The following is a 16,751-nucleotide window of genomic DNA, read 5'->3' as shown; positions in this document are numbered from 1 at the left end:
AACATAAGCAAGAAAAGCTTGTCTCATCCGAATCTCTCTACGACTCTCTCCGCGTAGATTTCTGAATTGTCAAGAGAGAGAAAAAAAAAGCGCTGTTCTGTATTTTGGATCCTTCTCGATTCTCGCAAAAAGAATAAAATCAGTAGATGTGGTTCTTGGAATGATTACTGAAGGTAATTTCAGTGGAAAAAATGTCTCTTGTTAGGGTTTGACAAAGAGAAAAATAGCTGTCGATCTGTATTTAATTGGAAATCTGATGCTGTTTACTGTTTGGAGATGCTGCTTTGCTGGTAACTTTCCTGGAATAATTTATTCTATTTTTCTAGTTCTTGTAGCGCGATTTGATGGTAAATGTAGGTTAGAGAAGTTGAATTTTCAGATTCTCGAACGAGTAGCAGGATAATTTGAGATGTGAGGATCATTTTAGTTCAGATCTGTTTTTTTCTTATCAGAAGAGTTTATAAATTGGTAAAATGAAGATTGATATGTAAATCGAGGGTCTGGATTGTGAAATGATAGTAGTTTGAGCTCTAGAGATGAGATCTCTCGAGTAATTTGAGCTGTGATTAACGGAATTTGCTGTTTTGGAGGAGCATTTTAGTTCAGATCTGTTTTTTTCAAGTCGGATGAGGTTAAAAATTGGCGTTGTGAAATTCGATGGAAATTGAGGGTCTGGATCTTGGAATGATAGTAATTCGAGCTCTAGAGGTGAGATTTCTCAAGTTACTTGTAGATCGGTGCTCTAGGGTTTGAATTTCTGAACAAGAGCACTTTTAACTCTGATCTCGTAAATAACTTGAATATTTTTGCAAATCAATTTTTATATTTCGAAACTACATTAGTTTAATTTCAGATCTCCTAAATAACTAGAAGATTCGACACAATTTTAGCATTTGGATATTGAAATTATAGTATACTGGACTCAGATCCCTATAGCAACCGAGAATTGATTTATTTAGGAGTTGGATTCAGAATAATTTGAGCTATTTAAATATGAATAGAATTTTAAGGTTTGAACTTCATCCAGTAAGTTTCATTTCAAAAATAAAATAAAAAAATTCAAGCTGTTTATGTGATCTAATGTTGGAGTTTTAGCACTTGGAGTGCTAAAGATGATTTTAATATTAGGCTTGAATTTCATAATCATTGTGGTTTGAGCACATGAAATTTTGGGGTTTGGATTTCAAAATCCTTGGTTTGAACTTTGAACTCTCATTTCATAATTTTATTTGTTTTTTACTAGTTGAAACTTGATTGAGATCCAATTTACTGTCAATGCTGGTTATAAATGCTTGGATTTGTATTTGTTAATCTCGATTAGAACTGATCCCTAGGTATTATTAAAATTCTAGCTGAGAGTTTTGATTGGTGTTAACTGCTTGGAATTAGAAAGTCATTTTACCGGGACACTTCTGATGTTAATCCCTTCCAAAATTTTATGACGTGTGGTTAGAGTTTGTTGGGGAAGTGATATATTTGTCCCCTTTCTTCCCTGGGCCAGCCCCCTCTTGTGTATTTATGATTACCCTTTTACATGAAAGGGGGTGGCGCAAAGAAGATAAAGGGGGCAATATTTCATTTCCCGTATATATCTTACTTGACATTCAATAATGTAAAATCTATATGTTATGTGTATCATATGGTATAATTAGGTACTGAGATAGAAAAACAGGGGAAGAAAACAACTGGAAGAAGAACAAACTGTAGTAAGACTTTACAGATGGCTTTTGATTTGTGATAAGAGTAATGTCACTTGCAGAAATAAGTGCATGAAATCTGGTGTTTAGTAGCTAGAATTTATGGTTTGTGGGGTATTAGTTTTGTTTTTATACATCCTTGATGCGTGTCTTTCTTGGACGGATGTGATTGTGAGGTCTGAAACAGGCTGGTTAATCAAGAAGGGTCTTATTTTTCGCTCGTTGAATCGCTTGATCTAGATGGGTATTTGCTGTCTCTTTTGATTTCATTTATTCCTAGTCCAAAGTACTGAACCAAACTTCCCCTTTTGCTCCTCTTTTTACTGCAAGGTGGTGAGACTCGTTGAAATACATTAAATGGACTATCTGCTTTGGTAATTATTCTTCAGAATTAGACTTCTCCGACCTCTTCCTTCTCTGCTTGCAATCTGCAAGCACAAATCGCGGAGGAAAGTCAGTCAATCTTCAGGTGAGAGCAATTTTATTTTTTTCCAATCCTCTCAGGTTTTACAGTGGTTTTTAGAATCTGGGTTGGAAAAATTGCAGGCAGATCTTATATGGAAATGCCATTTTCTTCTTATCTTTCTGGGGTTTTATTACTATTTTCTACATTTTATTCTTAATCTGCTGATCCCCATTTGCAGGTGGGAGAATGTCGCGACCGCTTCATCGTGGGTTATCCGGCGGGCGGATCGTCGAGAGTAGTCGCGATTCGTGGGATTCTCAGATGAAAAGGAGAATCGAGAAGGAGAAAGAAGATGCTGCTGGTAGAACTCGTTCGCCTCGTGATCATACCATTCTGTCCTTGCGTTTCCTTGCCAATTTAGTTCTCCCAGAAAACCCTTCTTCCAAATCTGGTTCTACTGAGAACGGTTTCGGATCCGATTCCCCAATTTCAACACCTTCTAGAAGTAGGCAGAGCTTCACCCTTCTATTTCTCAAGTTTAGTTTAGTTTTGATTGTGATACTTGCTCTTTCGGGGTCCCTTTGGTGGACGATCTCCATCTCTACATCATCAAGAGGCAACATTTTTAGGGGTTATAGGAGACTCCAGGAGCAGCTTATCACAGACCTTGCAGACATAGGAGTGCTTTCACTTGGTATGGCAAAGTTGAAAGAGATAGAATCATGTCCCCAAGAGTACGAAAACTATGTCCCATGCTTCAATTCTTCTGAAAATCTGGATTCTGATGGTAATGAGTACGATCGTCACTGTCAAATTGGATCTGAACCAGGCTGCTTAGTTCTTGCACCTAAGAACTACAGAATTCCTCTCAGGTGGCCTACTGGGCGAGACGTAATTTGGATTGCAAATGTGAAAATTACCGCAGAAGAAGTTCTTTCCTCTGGAAGCTTGACCAAGAGGTCAGTGGTGGTTTTTTCTTTAATTAATTTTTTTAATTATGTTTGATATTGATAGTTTTTATGACTGCAGGATGATGATGTTGGAGAAAGATCAGATATCTTTCCGTTCGGACTCTCTTATGGTCGATGGAGTTGAAGACTATTCGCATCAAATTGCGGAGATGATTGGGCTGGGAAGCGAATCTAATTTCATTCAGGCTGGCGTGAGTGAATACTTTCCTATAATTAGAGCTTAATCCTTTGCTATAATATGTGCTTACTGATTTATTTTGTGGCCCACAGAATCTGTTGGATTAAATATCATTAAATATCAATATAATTAGATGAAAAGTCATTGCGAGTTTACTTTTGTTGTGCTTGAAAGGCTTTCTTTCTAGTTAATAGTAGATTCCAATATATTGATGAGAAACTATTGTGTATGAAATCTTTTGCGTCAAATTAGAGAAGCTTTGGCTCATTTCCTTTCTGCTGCATTTCCAACTATTTATGGGATGGAGTTTGAGATGTCTATGTAGAAGTTGGATATTCGTATTCAAAGGGGGCCCTTTTTATGGTTTTTAGTTGAAAAAAGTCGATTGCACTTATGGCTGTTGATTGTTCTTCATAATTGACCCTAACTCGTATCTGTATTGTCATAATTTTGGCCTTCTACACTTCCTTTGGAAGTGGTACGCAAATCAGTGAAGCTTAGTGTTGTAGCGGTGTGACAAGGATCTCTTCATGCTTGGAGCAGGTTTTGTTTTTTCTTGCTTGCTATCTAAATTAGGTATGGCCATGAAACCCAAGTATTGCTGAAAAAACTCTATTAACACAAACTTTCAGTAGCTACCATTTTGGTTTGATTTATGCCTGAAATGTGAGAATGTTTACCATTGAAGCTGCTTGAGAGCAGAAAGACTATTGACTTAGCGTTAGGTGGGGGCAATTCACATGGAAACATCTGCAAACTTCGTAAGGTTTGAGTCATGTCTGGTGCCAATTTGCATTCTTTGTGTATGATAGAAGTTTTATATGGATCAATTCTCGACTTGGGAGCGACATTGCTGAGAAAATATGCTTGAGATAGTTCTATATCTCTCTTATACAGACCAAGGACAGATTTTGCCACTGGCCCTGCTTGGCAGTTTAGTTGCCTAGGCACATAGGTATGTCATAAATATGGCATTTGCTGATAGAAATTGATGTGTTGGGCACACAATACATATTTCAAAGTGTCATTAGGGCTGGTAAGCCCCTGTTTCCGTTTCAAAGCCTTGACTGGCACAGTAATTCATGACTCAACCTTTTCAGGCTAGAAATTTCTTTTCTCATTAGATTTTCAAAGTATTTCATTCCTTCTTTTAGATAATTTTAGTTCTTTCCTTTGAGGGTATCTCTTTTTCCCAAATGAATGTTCAAAGTTCCGCTACTTATGTTTCAAAAAGCTCTTTAGCAGTCTTATCATTTCCATTTGTGTTATTATTTCTTCCATGTCTCCTGGACTTGCATTCATCCTGAGGGCTAGTTCAAATCATGGTCTGAAACTAAAACTTGACTTGAGATTGGGTTACAGAGCTTGTCAAGTTTAACTCAGGTCAGGACTAAGTCAAGATTTGGTCTAGATATGAACAAGCTGACCCAGATAAACTTAGGATTACTTTAAAAATACAAAGGTATCTATAGGTGAAAGTAGTGGTAGATAATCTTATTTGCTGTAGAGCATGTATAATTGTTTTGGGATACTTACAGTACAATTTCATTCGATGCATATACTGATTTAATGTATTTATTGAACATTTTAGTTATATTATGTACTGTGATAATGAATCTTCAAAAAGGGAATTGAATAAATAAGAACATAGACATATTAAAATTTTGATAATTGTAAGTGTAACATTATAAGCGTAACATGCAATACGATCGAATTGAAATTAAATTGTGGTTGTGTCTTGAAGACTAGACCTTGGCCATCACCATGTCTGATCCCATTTTTGCTGTTGGATTTTGACTCTGCAGAACCTGCTTAAGGCTTTTTCAATCATTTGGGCCTCTCTCTCTCTCTCTCTCTTGAATTGGATACGGGGCTTGATTTCCTTCCAATCATTTACTGATTTCCCTATCTGCCCTTGTAGTTTATTTATTTTTGTCCATTTAAAAAAAATAAAAATCAATCCTTTTATTCTAGGACCAGTAAGTGCTCATTTTATTTTGCATTTCACCGTTGCAGGTTAGGACTGTCTTAGATATAGGATGCGGCTATGGTAGCTTTGGAGCACATCTCTTCTCCAAGCAGTTGTTGACAATGTGCATAGCAAACTATGAGGTCTCTGGTAGTCAAGTTCAACTAACTCTTGAAAGAGGCCTTCCTGCAATGATTGGTTCTTTTACATCAAATAAGTTGCCATATCCATCTCTATCCTTTGATATGTTGCATTGTGCTCGATGCGGGGTTGATTGGGAGCAGAAAGGTACGAATTATATGTTTGCTTTAGAATTACATTTTTGATTTGTTATACTTATTTATTATGTTTGTTTTTCTGTCCTCTCTTGGGTCTGCTATTCGGAGCGACGATATGCAATGTTGGTCTGATATTCAAGTTTATTCTGGGTTCCATGCCTTAGACACCTGAATACTCTTTATTAGAAAATGCCTACTTTGATGGGGAACTGCTTTGGATGGCTTTGATTGTATTTCCTGTTTACTTCCTTAAACAAGAAACACAATATGCTAAGGATATGGTTAAATAAGAGCTTGATGCCAAACTTTTGTATTTTTTACTCTTAGCAATGGTTTAAAGTATCGGGCTTCCACTATATATCGATAAATCGGACACCTCGAAATCTGATAAGCATTAGACCATAACGCCAGATAAAAGCATTGTTTCAGACGAATGGTAATGTGTTTTGGATGAATTGTAAGCAATGAGTGGTAAATACTGGTCATCAGGTCGTGGCTTCCTGAATTTATGGGCTTGAGCATGTTTGCTCAGCGATACATATGGAAAACTTATTTAATCATCAGGTGATCCATTGTGAGCCTGTTGAAACAACATAGACCTTTTGTCTCAGGTTATCCATCATTTTTATTTATTAGATGCTAATATTAGTGGGTAACTGGATATACCATAATATCCTTGATCAACCACTCACTTTGTGCTCTCTTATGATGGTTTGAGTACTCTTTTTTCCTTAAGGAAATTTCCAATGATGCCATAGGTTGGAAGAATACTTGGTTTTAAGGTAACTTTTTTCAAATAGTGCCTACTAAGAAGCTTTATATAAGAATATGTTGTTATGAACTGATTCTCAATGGAATCTGAAATTTCTTGAGCCATGTCAAGACTTAGGCTTAAAATGGAAATGTGTCTTTCGGATTAATGGGTTTAATCGAGTCCATCAATGACACAACTAAATCTTAAGAAATCAAAGTCTGGTTATGGTAGTCGGAGCAACTGCCAAACCAATTTGATTGTCTGGGTTCTGAGTGGATTAGCGGCTTGTTGAACATGGTTTTAAAAGCTGTTTGTATTACCTCTTTGAAGGGTTTCTCATTTAGTGTATAACTATGAAGAATTTGAAGCTTGAATTGGGTCTTATGTCGACAGTAGTCCCTTAAACCTACCACTAAGCCCTTTTAATGGTGTTGGCTTGGCTCATGCAACAGATGGATAGAACATTGGCCTCGATCTACCATTGTGATGGAGAAGCTGAGAGTCTAGATTTTGATGCCCTGTGGAGATTAAAAGCGAAGGGCACACACAAAAATATTGTATGGGCTTTGCTTAAATCTAGCTTCATCCAATCTTGTTGTTTCATGATTCGGGGCAGCCCAATGAGGTGGGCCCAATTTATTTGTTACAAACTACAGGTGAGATGGGACAGACGAAAAGGTTGTCTATCTCTTTCATTTAGCAGGACCATAGAAATGCAAGAAAATCCTTTCAGTCCTAACAATGTAGATCATTTATCTTAGTGCAAAAGATGCAAGAACTTCCCCTCATTGACAATCATCCGAGGATGGGTAGGGAAAGAAACTTGTGTTATGTAGGTATTCCTTTGTGCAGCTGACCAGCAAAGTTCACACCGTCTTTGGAAGATGCATACATCTTACGTTGTAGGGAAAGGTGGGAAACCCGTTTCCCCTAAGATGGGAACTCCGTTTCCGAAATGCACGAGAAACATATGGAAAACCTGTAGAAAACGTATGTGAGACGTGTGGGAAATATGTGTGAAACTTACGAAGATCATTTTAAAAAAATACAAAAAAAAATTGTGGAATAGATATTAAAAAGGAAAACAACATCATATACTGTAATAAAAACTACAAAAAAAAATCCAAATAGAAATTTGAACTTAAGTTATGGATGAACTTACGGAGGATATCCAGGATGAGGTGCCGTAGTGTATGTTATTTGCAGATGACATAGTATTAATCGACGAAACCAAAGCAGGAGTAAATGCTAAGTTAGAGTTATGGAGAACTACTTTGGAATCCAAAGGTTTTAGACTGAGTAAGACTAAGACATAATATATGGATGCAACTTTGGTAATGTAAGGAGGCGGGATGAGGATGTAGTAAATATGACTGGAAGGGAGGTACCCTAGAGGGATATCTTTCGCTATCTTGTTTCAATTCTGCATAAGGAAGGAGATATTGAAGAGGATGTTAACCATAGAATAGGAGCAGGTTGCTTGAAGTGGAAGCTTGCCACAAGAGTTCTGTGCTACCGCAAAATCCCTACTAAGTTGAAGGGAAAATTTTATAAGACAGTTGTGAGGCCAGCCATGCTGTATGGCTCAGAATGTTGGGCCACCAAGAAGCAGCATGTGCATAGGATGAGTGTAGCGGAGATGCGAATGCTTAGATGGATGTGCAGCTACACAAGGTTAGATATAATTAAAAATGAAGGCATTCGTAAAAAGGTGGACGTGGCACCAATTGAGGAGAAGATGAGAGAGCAACACTTAAGATGGTTTGGACATATCCAACGTAGGCCTTTTTTATGCTCCGGTGGGAAGAGGCGACTCGTGCCAAATTGATGGAGTAAAAGAGGTAGGGGCAGATCGAAAACAACTTGGGTAGAAACAGTGAGGAAAGAGTTGATAGTTAGGAACATAACAGAGAACATGACCATGGATGGGATAGAATGGAAGAAAATGATCCAAGTAGAAGAACCCAACTAGAGCCAAGATTAGAGCCGAATAGATTCCTTTCACCTTCTTCATGAAAAGTTTCTAAAGAATTCATTTAGCCGACCCCAACTAGTTTGGGACAAAGGCTTTGTTGAATTGAGTTGAGAAATTTGAACTTAAAAAAATTTAAATCTACAAAACCATATATTTCATGTTTTCCTTGTGTTTCACATGCGTTTTCATTAACGTTTCTCTATCGTTTATGAAGTTTCTAATGTATTTCCTAAGAAGTTTCTCGTAATTTTTTTTAATTGTTTTCCCGTTTTTCATTTCCCCTCTATTTTATTCTTGTATTTCCCGTTTCTGTTTCCCGTTTCGTTTCCCGAATCCGTTTCCTACCCTGGCAACTATGAATCACGATTTTTGCTTCTACTAGAGCCACCCGCTACCCACTTCAATCAATTAACCCTTTTTTGTTTAAAAAAACTCTTGACTACAATTTAAAAAGGGAAAAAATGAAAAGAAAAAAAGAACTCTTACTAGTATAGTTTAGCAGCTAGAGTAGATTATTCACTTTAAGTAATACAAACTTGCTCTCTCATACGTGCTTTGGTTTTGTCTGCAAGGGTATGCGGTGCAAGTAAGGGCTAGGATCACAAAAAATGGTTCAAAAATCAAGGGCATGACCTTCACATTTTTCTCATCAATCCAATCCACTGCTGGTGCATACACATGCTTGGAGAAAGATATATAAAGAGTTACTCATTGCAACCTCTCAGTTCAACTATTAAGCAAAACATTAATATAAAGTCTGTTGACACTAAAGAACAATAGTTATCTCCTTTAAATATGGTATAAAGAGTTTCTGTAGATCTCCTGCAAAACATTAATATAAAGTATGATGACACTAAAGAACACTAGTTATCTCCTTTAAATACGGTGTAAAGAGTTTCTGTAGATCTCCATCTTTTCTTAAATTCCAACTTATAGGTTCTTATTTCTAACCAACCTCCTTAATCAATTAATAAAATCACGTAGTCCTCAAATTAAGAACTATTATCTCCAAAATCGGTTGTCAACATGAATTTTGAACTAGAACTTAGAATAAATCAGCTATTGTAGGGGATTTTGGTGTTGCAATTCCCTATCTTCTATTAATGATTATGTATACTGATTTCTATTTCCTTTTGTTTCCACTAAAGCAGAACCATGTCTTGTCCTTATCCTGGCCTGCCTTGTAACTGTAGGTCATGCTATGCTTCTGATGAATAGCGAATAACCAGCCTCAAAATAAAAAAAATGGGAGGATTCCCAATCAACTTGTGTTTACCTTATGTTCGAGGATTAAAATGGAAAGCTTGTTGGGGTTTTAAAGTAAATGCAATTAATATCATTTATCTAAAAATGGCGTCTAGTCACTGAGTGTTACGATTGTTTTGGCAATTATTCTAGATAGCCAAATTTATGATATTACTTTGGAGCTCTCTTTCCCTTAGAGCTCTCTCTCACATGGCACGAAAAACTTTCTATCATACATGTTAGGGTTTTTTTTAATGTGATGCTTGATGAGATGAAATGAAGTTCCTTTGTTGAGGGTGAATATAGGGTACAACAATGATCAGTGTATAATAATATTGCTTCGTCGTCCCTGTGTCTCAGGTTCTTCTTCTGAATAATAGCTTTGGGACACTCTACTGACTTGATTTTTTTTACATTGATATAGATGGTATTTTCTTGGTTGAAGTCAATAGAGTTTTAAAGCCCGGTGGTTACTTTGTCTGGACTTCACCACTTACAAACACTCAGAGGTCTCTGCGTAACAAGGAGAATCAGAAGAAGTGGACATTTGTTCACGATTTTGCAGAAAATCTATGCTGGGAAATGTTATCACAACAAGATGAAACTGTTGTGTGGAAAAAGACCAGTAAAAGAGACTGTTATGCTTCTCGGTAAGGCAACCAACTTGTATATGCTATTCAGTTTTGTGACGCTTTCATTCATAATCATAGATTGGAAAAATCGAACGGTCAGCTTAAGCACTTCCATACACGGTGAATATGAGCAGTCCTTATTTATTACAGTAATAAATTTGCATGCTTTTGTAGGAACTCTGGAGTGGGGCCCTCTATTTGCAGTAAGGGCCATGATGTTGAATCTCCATACTACCGTCCTCTCGAACTCTGCATAGGAGGAACTCAAAGCCGTCGATGGATTCCTATTGAAGAAAGAACAACCTGGCCTTCCCGGGCTAAGTTGAATTCAACTGAACTGGATATTTATGGTAATGCATATGTCAAGGGATCATCCTATTTGCATGTATGCTTGTTTATGACTCCGTCTCATTGGCACTAAAACTAGAGATGAAATGGAATCATTTCCCCATATTCCTCTCTGTCGTTTTTTATCTTTATTAATCCTTTTTCCTTAAGCAGGTGTACATTCAGAAGACTTTGCTGACGATGCACTAAATTGGAACTCAGTTATTCGTAATTATTGGTCTCTTCTCTCTCCTCTAATATTCTCAGATCATCCAAAGAGACCTGGGGATGAAGATCCTTCCCCACCTTTTAACATGCTAAGAAATGTACTGGACATGAATGCACAGTATGGTGGTTTTAATGCTGCTTTATTGGATGCTGGAAAAACTGTGTGGGTCATGAATGTGGTGCCTACAACTGGTCCCAACTACCTACCCCTAATCCTTGACAGAGGATTCGTTGGTGTTTTGCACGATTGGTATGTTGACACATTTTCTTTCTGTTGATATGTTATCTGTTGCTCACATATTTTTGCAAGCCAGGAAAAGGACGTAGGATGACACATATAGAATGTTCTATCAACTTCTATTTTGGTTTCTCAAGACCACTGTTTAAAAACTCCACATCAATCGTAGACTCGCCCGAGTCGACTCTCTTTTAACTTGGTCGAGTTCTCGTCCAAGTCTGAGTTTTGCCTACCAAGTCAATCAAAACCCCATTGACTCGCCCGAGTTGATGAAAAATTGACCACATCAATCATTGACTCGTCCGAGTCGACTCCCTTTCACCGTGTCCGAGTTCCCGTCCAGGTCTGAGTTTTGAAACACTGATCAAGACCCATATGTTGTGATCTCTGCTTATCCATTTTGATTTTTTAACCATCCTTGTGCATTCTGTTCCTTGTTTTCTAGATGCCCGTAACATTTTGGAGTTCATGTTTGGGAATCACATTTCATCTCTGTTCCTCCATCTCAAGTTTCCATGCCCATTGCTGTCCCAACCATTTTCCATTTCAAATTACCATTTAGTTCACCTGAATGTATGATAGCAAGAGTAAAGACCTTGCCTTCATTTTCTGAGTGCTCTGCAGCATTAAGCTCGGAGGATACATCCCTTTGGTAATGAAACTTGACTGACATATAAGCTATGGACTACTTTTTTTCCCTTATGGTACAAACCACAAAGTAACTGCTGATTAGAGAAATCGTTCTTTCTTTCACTGTTTTTCAAACTAGTTTCTTTATCTTTTGGCCTCTCCTCTTTCCATTTTAAGGATGCCATTTTGCTAAGTTGCAGAACTCTTTTGTATCTAATGGGTTTGTTTCTTCTAGGAAGACATTTTCCAGAGGAATTAATGTTTCTCCCTATTTTCTATATTCACTGTAGAGGTGAAACAACTGATTTATATTATTATGCTTTCGTTATTCGCTTGATTAATATTATTAATACTATCAGGTGTGAGGCATTTCCAACCTATCCTAGAACTTATGATATGGTGCATGCTCAAGGACTGCTATCGCTTGAAACTGGTCAGCATCTCAGGTGCCCCATGGTTGATTTATTCTTGGAGATGGATCGTATCCTTCGGCCAGAGGTACCCTCTTCAGTGTTCCTCCTTTAGAATTTCATATGATTATAATGCAATATTTTCTTTTAATGCTAACTCGATAGCTACTCCTGATGGAGTAGCTCAATTGATTATTCATATGTTGTATGCGTCTCTAGTAGCTCCATTGATTATTCATATGTTGTATGCGTCTCTACTCTAGCTGCAGTTATTTTTGCATTATCAGAGATGCAACATAATTTTCTCAATGAAATTCCCACTGATCCATGTAGTTTGGCAGTTTGGTTTACCAGTTGGCCATCAACAACAGCCTGGTTAATTTTCTTTTGAGTTGCTGATTTTGTTAATACTGAGAGGTTGGATAAGTTTTTTGACCAATGCTTCCCATTGTCAGTGCCATGATTGGTCTTCCATTCCCATCTATGAAATTCCTTCTGCACCGCGTACGATCATTTTGAGAAGTTGGAATAAATAAAAAAAGTCCATTCCCATTTATGAAATTCCCTTTGCACTGTGCGATCATTTTGAAGAAGTTGGAATAAAAAAAAGATTGTTTCAGAAGAGAAATGATGGGTGAATAGTGACTTTCTCCCCTAATACACTCCATGAAAGGAGGTGAAATGACGCAAGGAAGCACACTACAGAAGCCCTTATTTTCCCTCTATCAAGAGAACACCTCAAAGCTACACAGTATAATCTCTCTACAAACTATAATCTCACCACACATTGATGGCATCCTTCCTCCAAATACTCAGGATCCTCTTTAACTAGACCTATAACAAATCAACCAACCAGCCATAACTCACGATATGGAAGCTTCTTATAGGTAGCAGGGAGAAGGCCTAAAATGTAGAAAGAGCAGAACAGAAGAAAATACAACAAGCAAGCCAAGCCTGGTGGATGTAGAGCGTGTTGAGGACCGAGCTTCGATTTCTTTTGAGATTTTGTCCCTTATAAGAGGTCGTATGCTTCGGAGGATCTCTTCTTTCGAACTCTGAATGAAACTTGAGTTTAGGGCATTCTCCAAGGTGACCTGTTGTCTCCATTTCTATTCTTTATTCAGGTTGAGGCACTTATCAAAATGATTGAGAAGGCTCTATTTTGCAGCTTGATCGAAGGTTTAAGTTGACACTCGGAGATAGAAATCATGCATCTTCAATATTTTGACAACACTTCTATTCCGTGGTGATGATGCTTGGAAGATCAAAATTTTGAAATGGTTCTTCAATGTGATGAATATGTATGGTCAACGGATCAACTTTCCCAAGACCGAGGTGATGGTTGTTAGTTTACGCGCGCACGTGGGGGGGGGGGGGTTCCAAGTCTTCGATCAGTACATTTTTTCGGTTGTAGTGCCCTAGGCGGCGGTTCTTGCCTTGTTTAGGGGTGTTACATATCTACTTTTTGTCAAGCTTTGGAAGATATTAGATTGAGCCTAGGGTGGATCGCTCCGGCCCTAGATGGAATCCTCATTCCTGTTACTTCTTGACACTGAACTTCGATGGGTTGAGTTTGGGGTACCCTGGACGGCCTGATTTGTGATTCAAAGGCTAAGGTCATCTAGGACTATTCGAGATCTGTTGGGCTGTGATGTTAAGGTTCAGGCTTTTTGCTTAATGGGATTAGGATAGCTTATAAGCTGAGGTTACAATCACTTATTATTGAGGGAGAGTCAATGTGATTCGTTGGGTTAGAGATGAGATCACCTTTGAAGATTCACCGTCTCTAGTGAGGAGATTTTGGATATGGTTGAAGACCACGACACAGTTATTCAACATGCTTTGCATTCATCCAACAGCAATGTGGACCGTCTTGCTCGGTCCAGTGTGGTGTCTTTGGAGATGTTTGGCCATCTCCCCCTTGATGTTGTCATTTTTGTTTCTTTAACATGCTTTGCATTCGTCCAACAGCAATGTGGACCGTCTTGCTCGGTCCAGTGTGGTGTCTTTGGAGATGTTTGGTCATTCTCCCCCTTGATGTTGTCATTTATGTTTCCTTATGCTGGTCCCTTCCTCTTATGCTGCTTTTGTGTGTGTGTGTGTGTGTGTGTGGTGGGTGGGGGGGGAGGTGACTTTATTAGATTTTAAAGCAAAATATAATCTGATGCAGGGTTGTGTGTGTGGAAAGAGGTGACTTTATTAGATTTCAAAGCAAAATATAATCTGATGCAGGGGACAATATGTTCCCCCCAGCATTACAACAACCACAGTGACATAGGGCGTTAAGACTGGGATACTCCTCCCAATGTCACATCCAAGACCAACTGGGCAAAGCTTGACAGGATCACCTCCACTCGCGGTTTGTCCACTCCGCCTTTCACTAACTCATCTGCTTTGTCGTTACTCGTTAGCGGACCTGTACATATGCGAGAAACGTGGGTGAATAATTTTGCAGCAGTCGCAGATTTCAAAGATGATACTTGGCAGCTTCCAAGGACCTGTCACCAAACCGCTTGTCCAAGCTAAAACATTGGAAGAATCACCATCCAGGATCGAAGAACAGGATAGAGGAGATACGAACCAAGGCCCCACAATAATGCTCTCGCTTCCGCCTGTTTGACTCTCAAATCCCAGCAGGACCAGAGAATGAAAGCAAAGTCCGACCATCCCATTCCCTTACGAGCCCTCCAATCCCTTCCTCCTATGTTTGTTGTTTGACCATCTCGGTGCTTTTTATATATGCATCATTATTAAAAAAAACAAAATCTAAATAATACATATTGTGGCCATGGATCTGAAACACCCAACTATCCATTCTTTAATTAGCAATCGTAAAATGTTTAACAGCATGGAATTAAGTATTTGCTATTATTAAGGTTGTTGATGTTCAGTTCATAATACAATTGGCCCAATCAGATTGTGGTGCTGCATCGTTTATTACCACACTTTTCTGCTTCTTACCAGGATTGCAAAGCTGAAAATTGTGCATGTGCAGGGTTGGGTGATACTCCGCGACACAACTTCTCTCATCGAAACAGCCAGAGCTCTTGCAACACAGATGAGATGGGAAGCACGTGTGGTGGAGATTGAAAGTAACAGTGACGAGAGACTCCTCGTCTGTCAGAAGCCCTTCATCAAGAAACTACAGAAATAAATACAGTTTCCTAAGCCTCAATATGGCGCATATATTATTCATTAATTTTCCAGATTATAGTTAGTTGTCATAAAGCTCCACCATGGGAGAATTGCTGAGTTTTGATCAGAGAAAAGAAGCGAAAGAGAAAAAACATAACAGAAGAGGATTCAGGTAGAGACTCTACCACGAAGTCCTATGGAACCGCAAGGTGTCCATATGGCCACTGTAATTATGCAAATGCAGGAAGGAGGGTATAGGATAGGCTTAATTTTCCATGTCTTATAAGAATTACGACCACAAAGGAGGCGAAAATAATCAGATTGTTAAGAAGATTACCAAATAAACATACAATGCTGTAGTATATTGACTGATGTTTAATGCATTATGTGGAGGAATTCTTTTGCCGCTGGTTCGTTTTCTTTCTTGTTGTGAGTTTGACTCGTACACATTTTCATTGTATAAACCTATACCCATACCAGCAAAGATAGGCTGTGCCCCAAAAATAGGGGCCATAGGATAGGATGATCCTAATACCTCAATTTCCGGCCACCATTTTTGGACAGTTTGGCAATGTAATCTCAAATCAAAGGGGTTGATGATCATCCAATGGCCTTCATATTTTGGGCACAGCTCATATACAACGAGCCCATTAAATGAAGAGGGGCCCAAAAAATTATGGCTACTGAGCCCTCCCATGTTTTAATAATTGCACACACCCAGGTTGGCTTTTCTGTTAGTTGGCTCTGAGAGTGTTTTTGGGAACTGTAATAACTTTTTTGGTAGGTAAGCTGCTAGACGATGTAATAACCTTTGACAGTTGTTTAGATAATAAAAGATTAGACGAGTTAGTGCAATTATCAAAACATGGTAGTTCCAATATCAGTAGCCTAAATTATTAAATACACCATATTTTTATTTGTGACTTTCAAGTCTCTATACCTAGGAGAGTAAGTGAAGACTAGAAGATCCTGAAATCACAAAATGCAATCACCAGTCAGACACATGTTTCTATAAAATATCAACCTCAAAATGAGAAGGTGAAGACATTTTGACTATGCAATTTGTGGGGTGCTCTAATCTTCCTTTGAGGGTAGTAAGAAAGCAGGTGGCTCCCACATATAATGAGCTCTTTGTTGACTTGCATGCAAAGTTCACTCCCAAACACTATGGATAAGCCTTGCAAACCAACTTCTTTGCCATCCGTATGGAACTTCATTTGTAATTTGGAAAAATCTCATTACACACATCTAATGGTAATCAAAATCTAGTCGAATTGTAATCTTTTGGAGGGTCATATGCACGCCCAGGCTCTTACCATCAATAGAGAGTTTTTTCTCCATTAGCCTCCTTGACTGCAAACCTCCCTCCTTGCACTGGTTACATCTCCCCTTTGTACCTTGTCATTGGAGAAATTGTGGGTACCGCCAGAGTCCATTAGGACGGTGACAACTTGGCACCCCATAATCCCCTCGATTTTTGGGGATTGTGGTTCCCACATATAGCATGCAATGAGATTTTCATCATCGCTTGTTGATCGACCTTGTGTTCATGCGTCTCCTCCACGCCTTTTTCTTCATCAGCCCATTAATAAGAAATAGCTTCTTGCATCTATGGCTCCGCCCAAACTACTCGTCGCAATCAAAGCACAACCCTCTGTTCCTTAGGTCCTAGAGCTAG

General features: G+C 38.4%; 1 protein-coding gene across 3 annotated transcripts; it reads left to right on the top strand.

Annotated features, from left to right (window-relative positions):
* On the top strand, positions 1 to 15,479 carry LOC143848052 (putative pectin methyltransferase QUA2). 3 transcript variants are annotated; one of them, XM_077356839.1, is made up of 10 exons: positions 1 to 173; positions 2,028 to 2,166; positions 2,342 to 3,062; positions 3,133 to 3,265; positions 5,269 to 5,509; positions 9,898 to 10,123; positions 10,280 to 10,455; positions 10,607 to 10,910; positions 11,888 to 12,026; positions 14,934 to 15,479. In XM_077356839.1, exons 3-10 carry the CDS (start codon positions 2,350 to 2,352, stop codon positions 15,090 to 15,092), a joined length of 2,091 nt encoding a protein of 696 aa, XP_077212954.1. In that variant the 5' UTR covers positions 1 to 173; positions 2,028 to 2,166; positions 2,342 to 2,349; the 3' UTR covers positions 15,093 to 15,479. The 3 variants fall into 3 exon arrangements, with proteins under 3 accessions (XP_077212954.1, XP_077212953.1, XP_077212952.1); XM_077356838.1 differs by having other exon boundaries at positions 1 to 290; XM_077356837.1 differs by lacking the exon at positions 1 to 173 and adding an exon at positions 307 to 708.
* The last annotated feature ends 1,272 nt before the right edge of the window (positions 15,480 to 16,751 follow it).

This window comes from Tasmannia lanceolata, unplaced genomic scaffold (genome assembly GCF_043159265.1).
Source record: "Tasmannia lanceolata isolate RefF3 unplaced genomic scaffold, GAP_Taslan_0.1 ptg000016l, whole genome shotgun sequence".
NCBI lineage: Eukaryota > Viridiplantae > Streptophyta > Magnoliopsida > Canellales > Winteraceae > Tasmannia > Tasmannia lanceolata.
Note: the sequence above shows the minus strand (reverse complement) of the source record. Positions and strands in the feature narration are given on the sequence as shown.

Coding starts and splice junctions, on each gene's coding strand:
- LOC143848052 (XM_077356839.1), top strand. CDS start 2,350: ATGTCGCGACCGCTTCATCGTGGGTTATCCGGCGGGCGGATCGTCGAG. Junction 3,063..3,132: donor TCTGGAAGCTTGACCAAGAG/GTCAGTGGTGGT, acceptor TTATGACTGCAG/GATGATGATGTTGGAGAAAG. Junction 12,027..14,933: donor ATCGTATCCTTCGGCCAGAG/GTACCCTCTTCA, acceptor GTGCATGTGCAG/GGTTGGGTGATACTCCGCGA.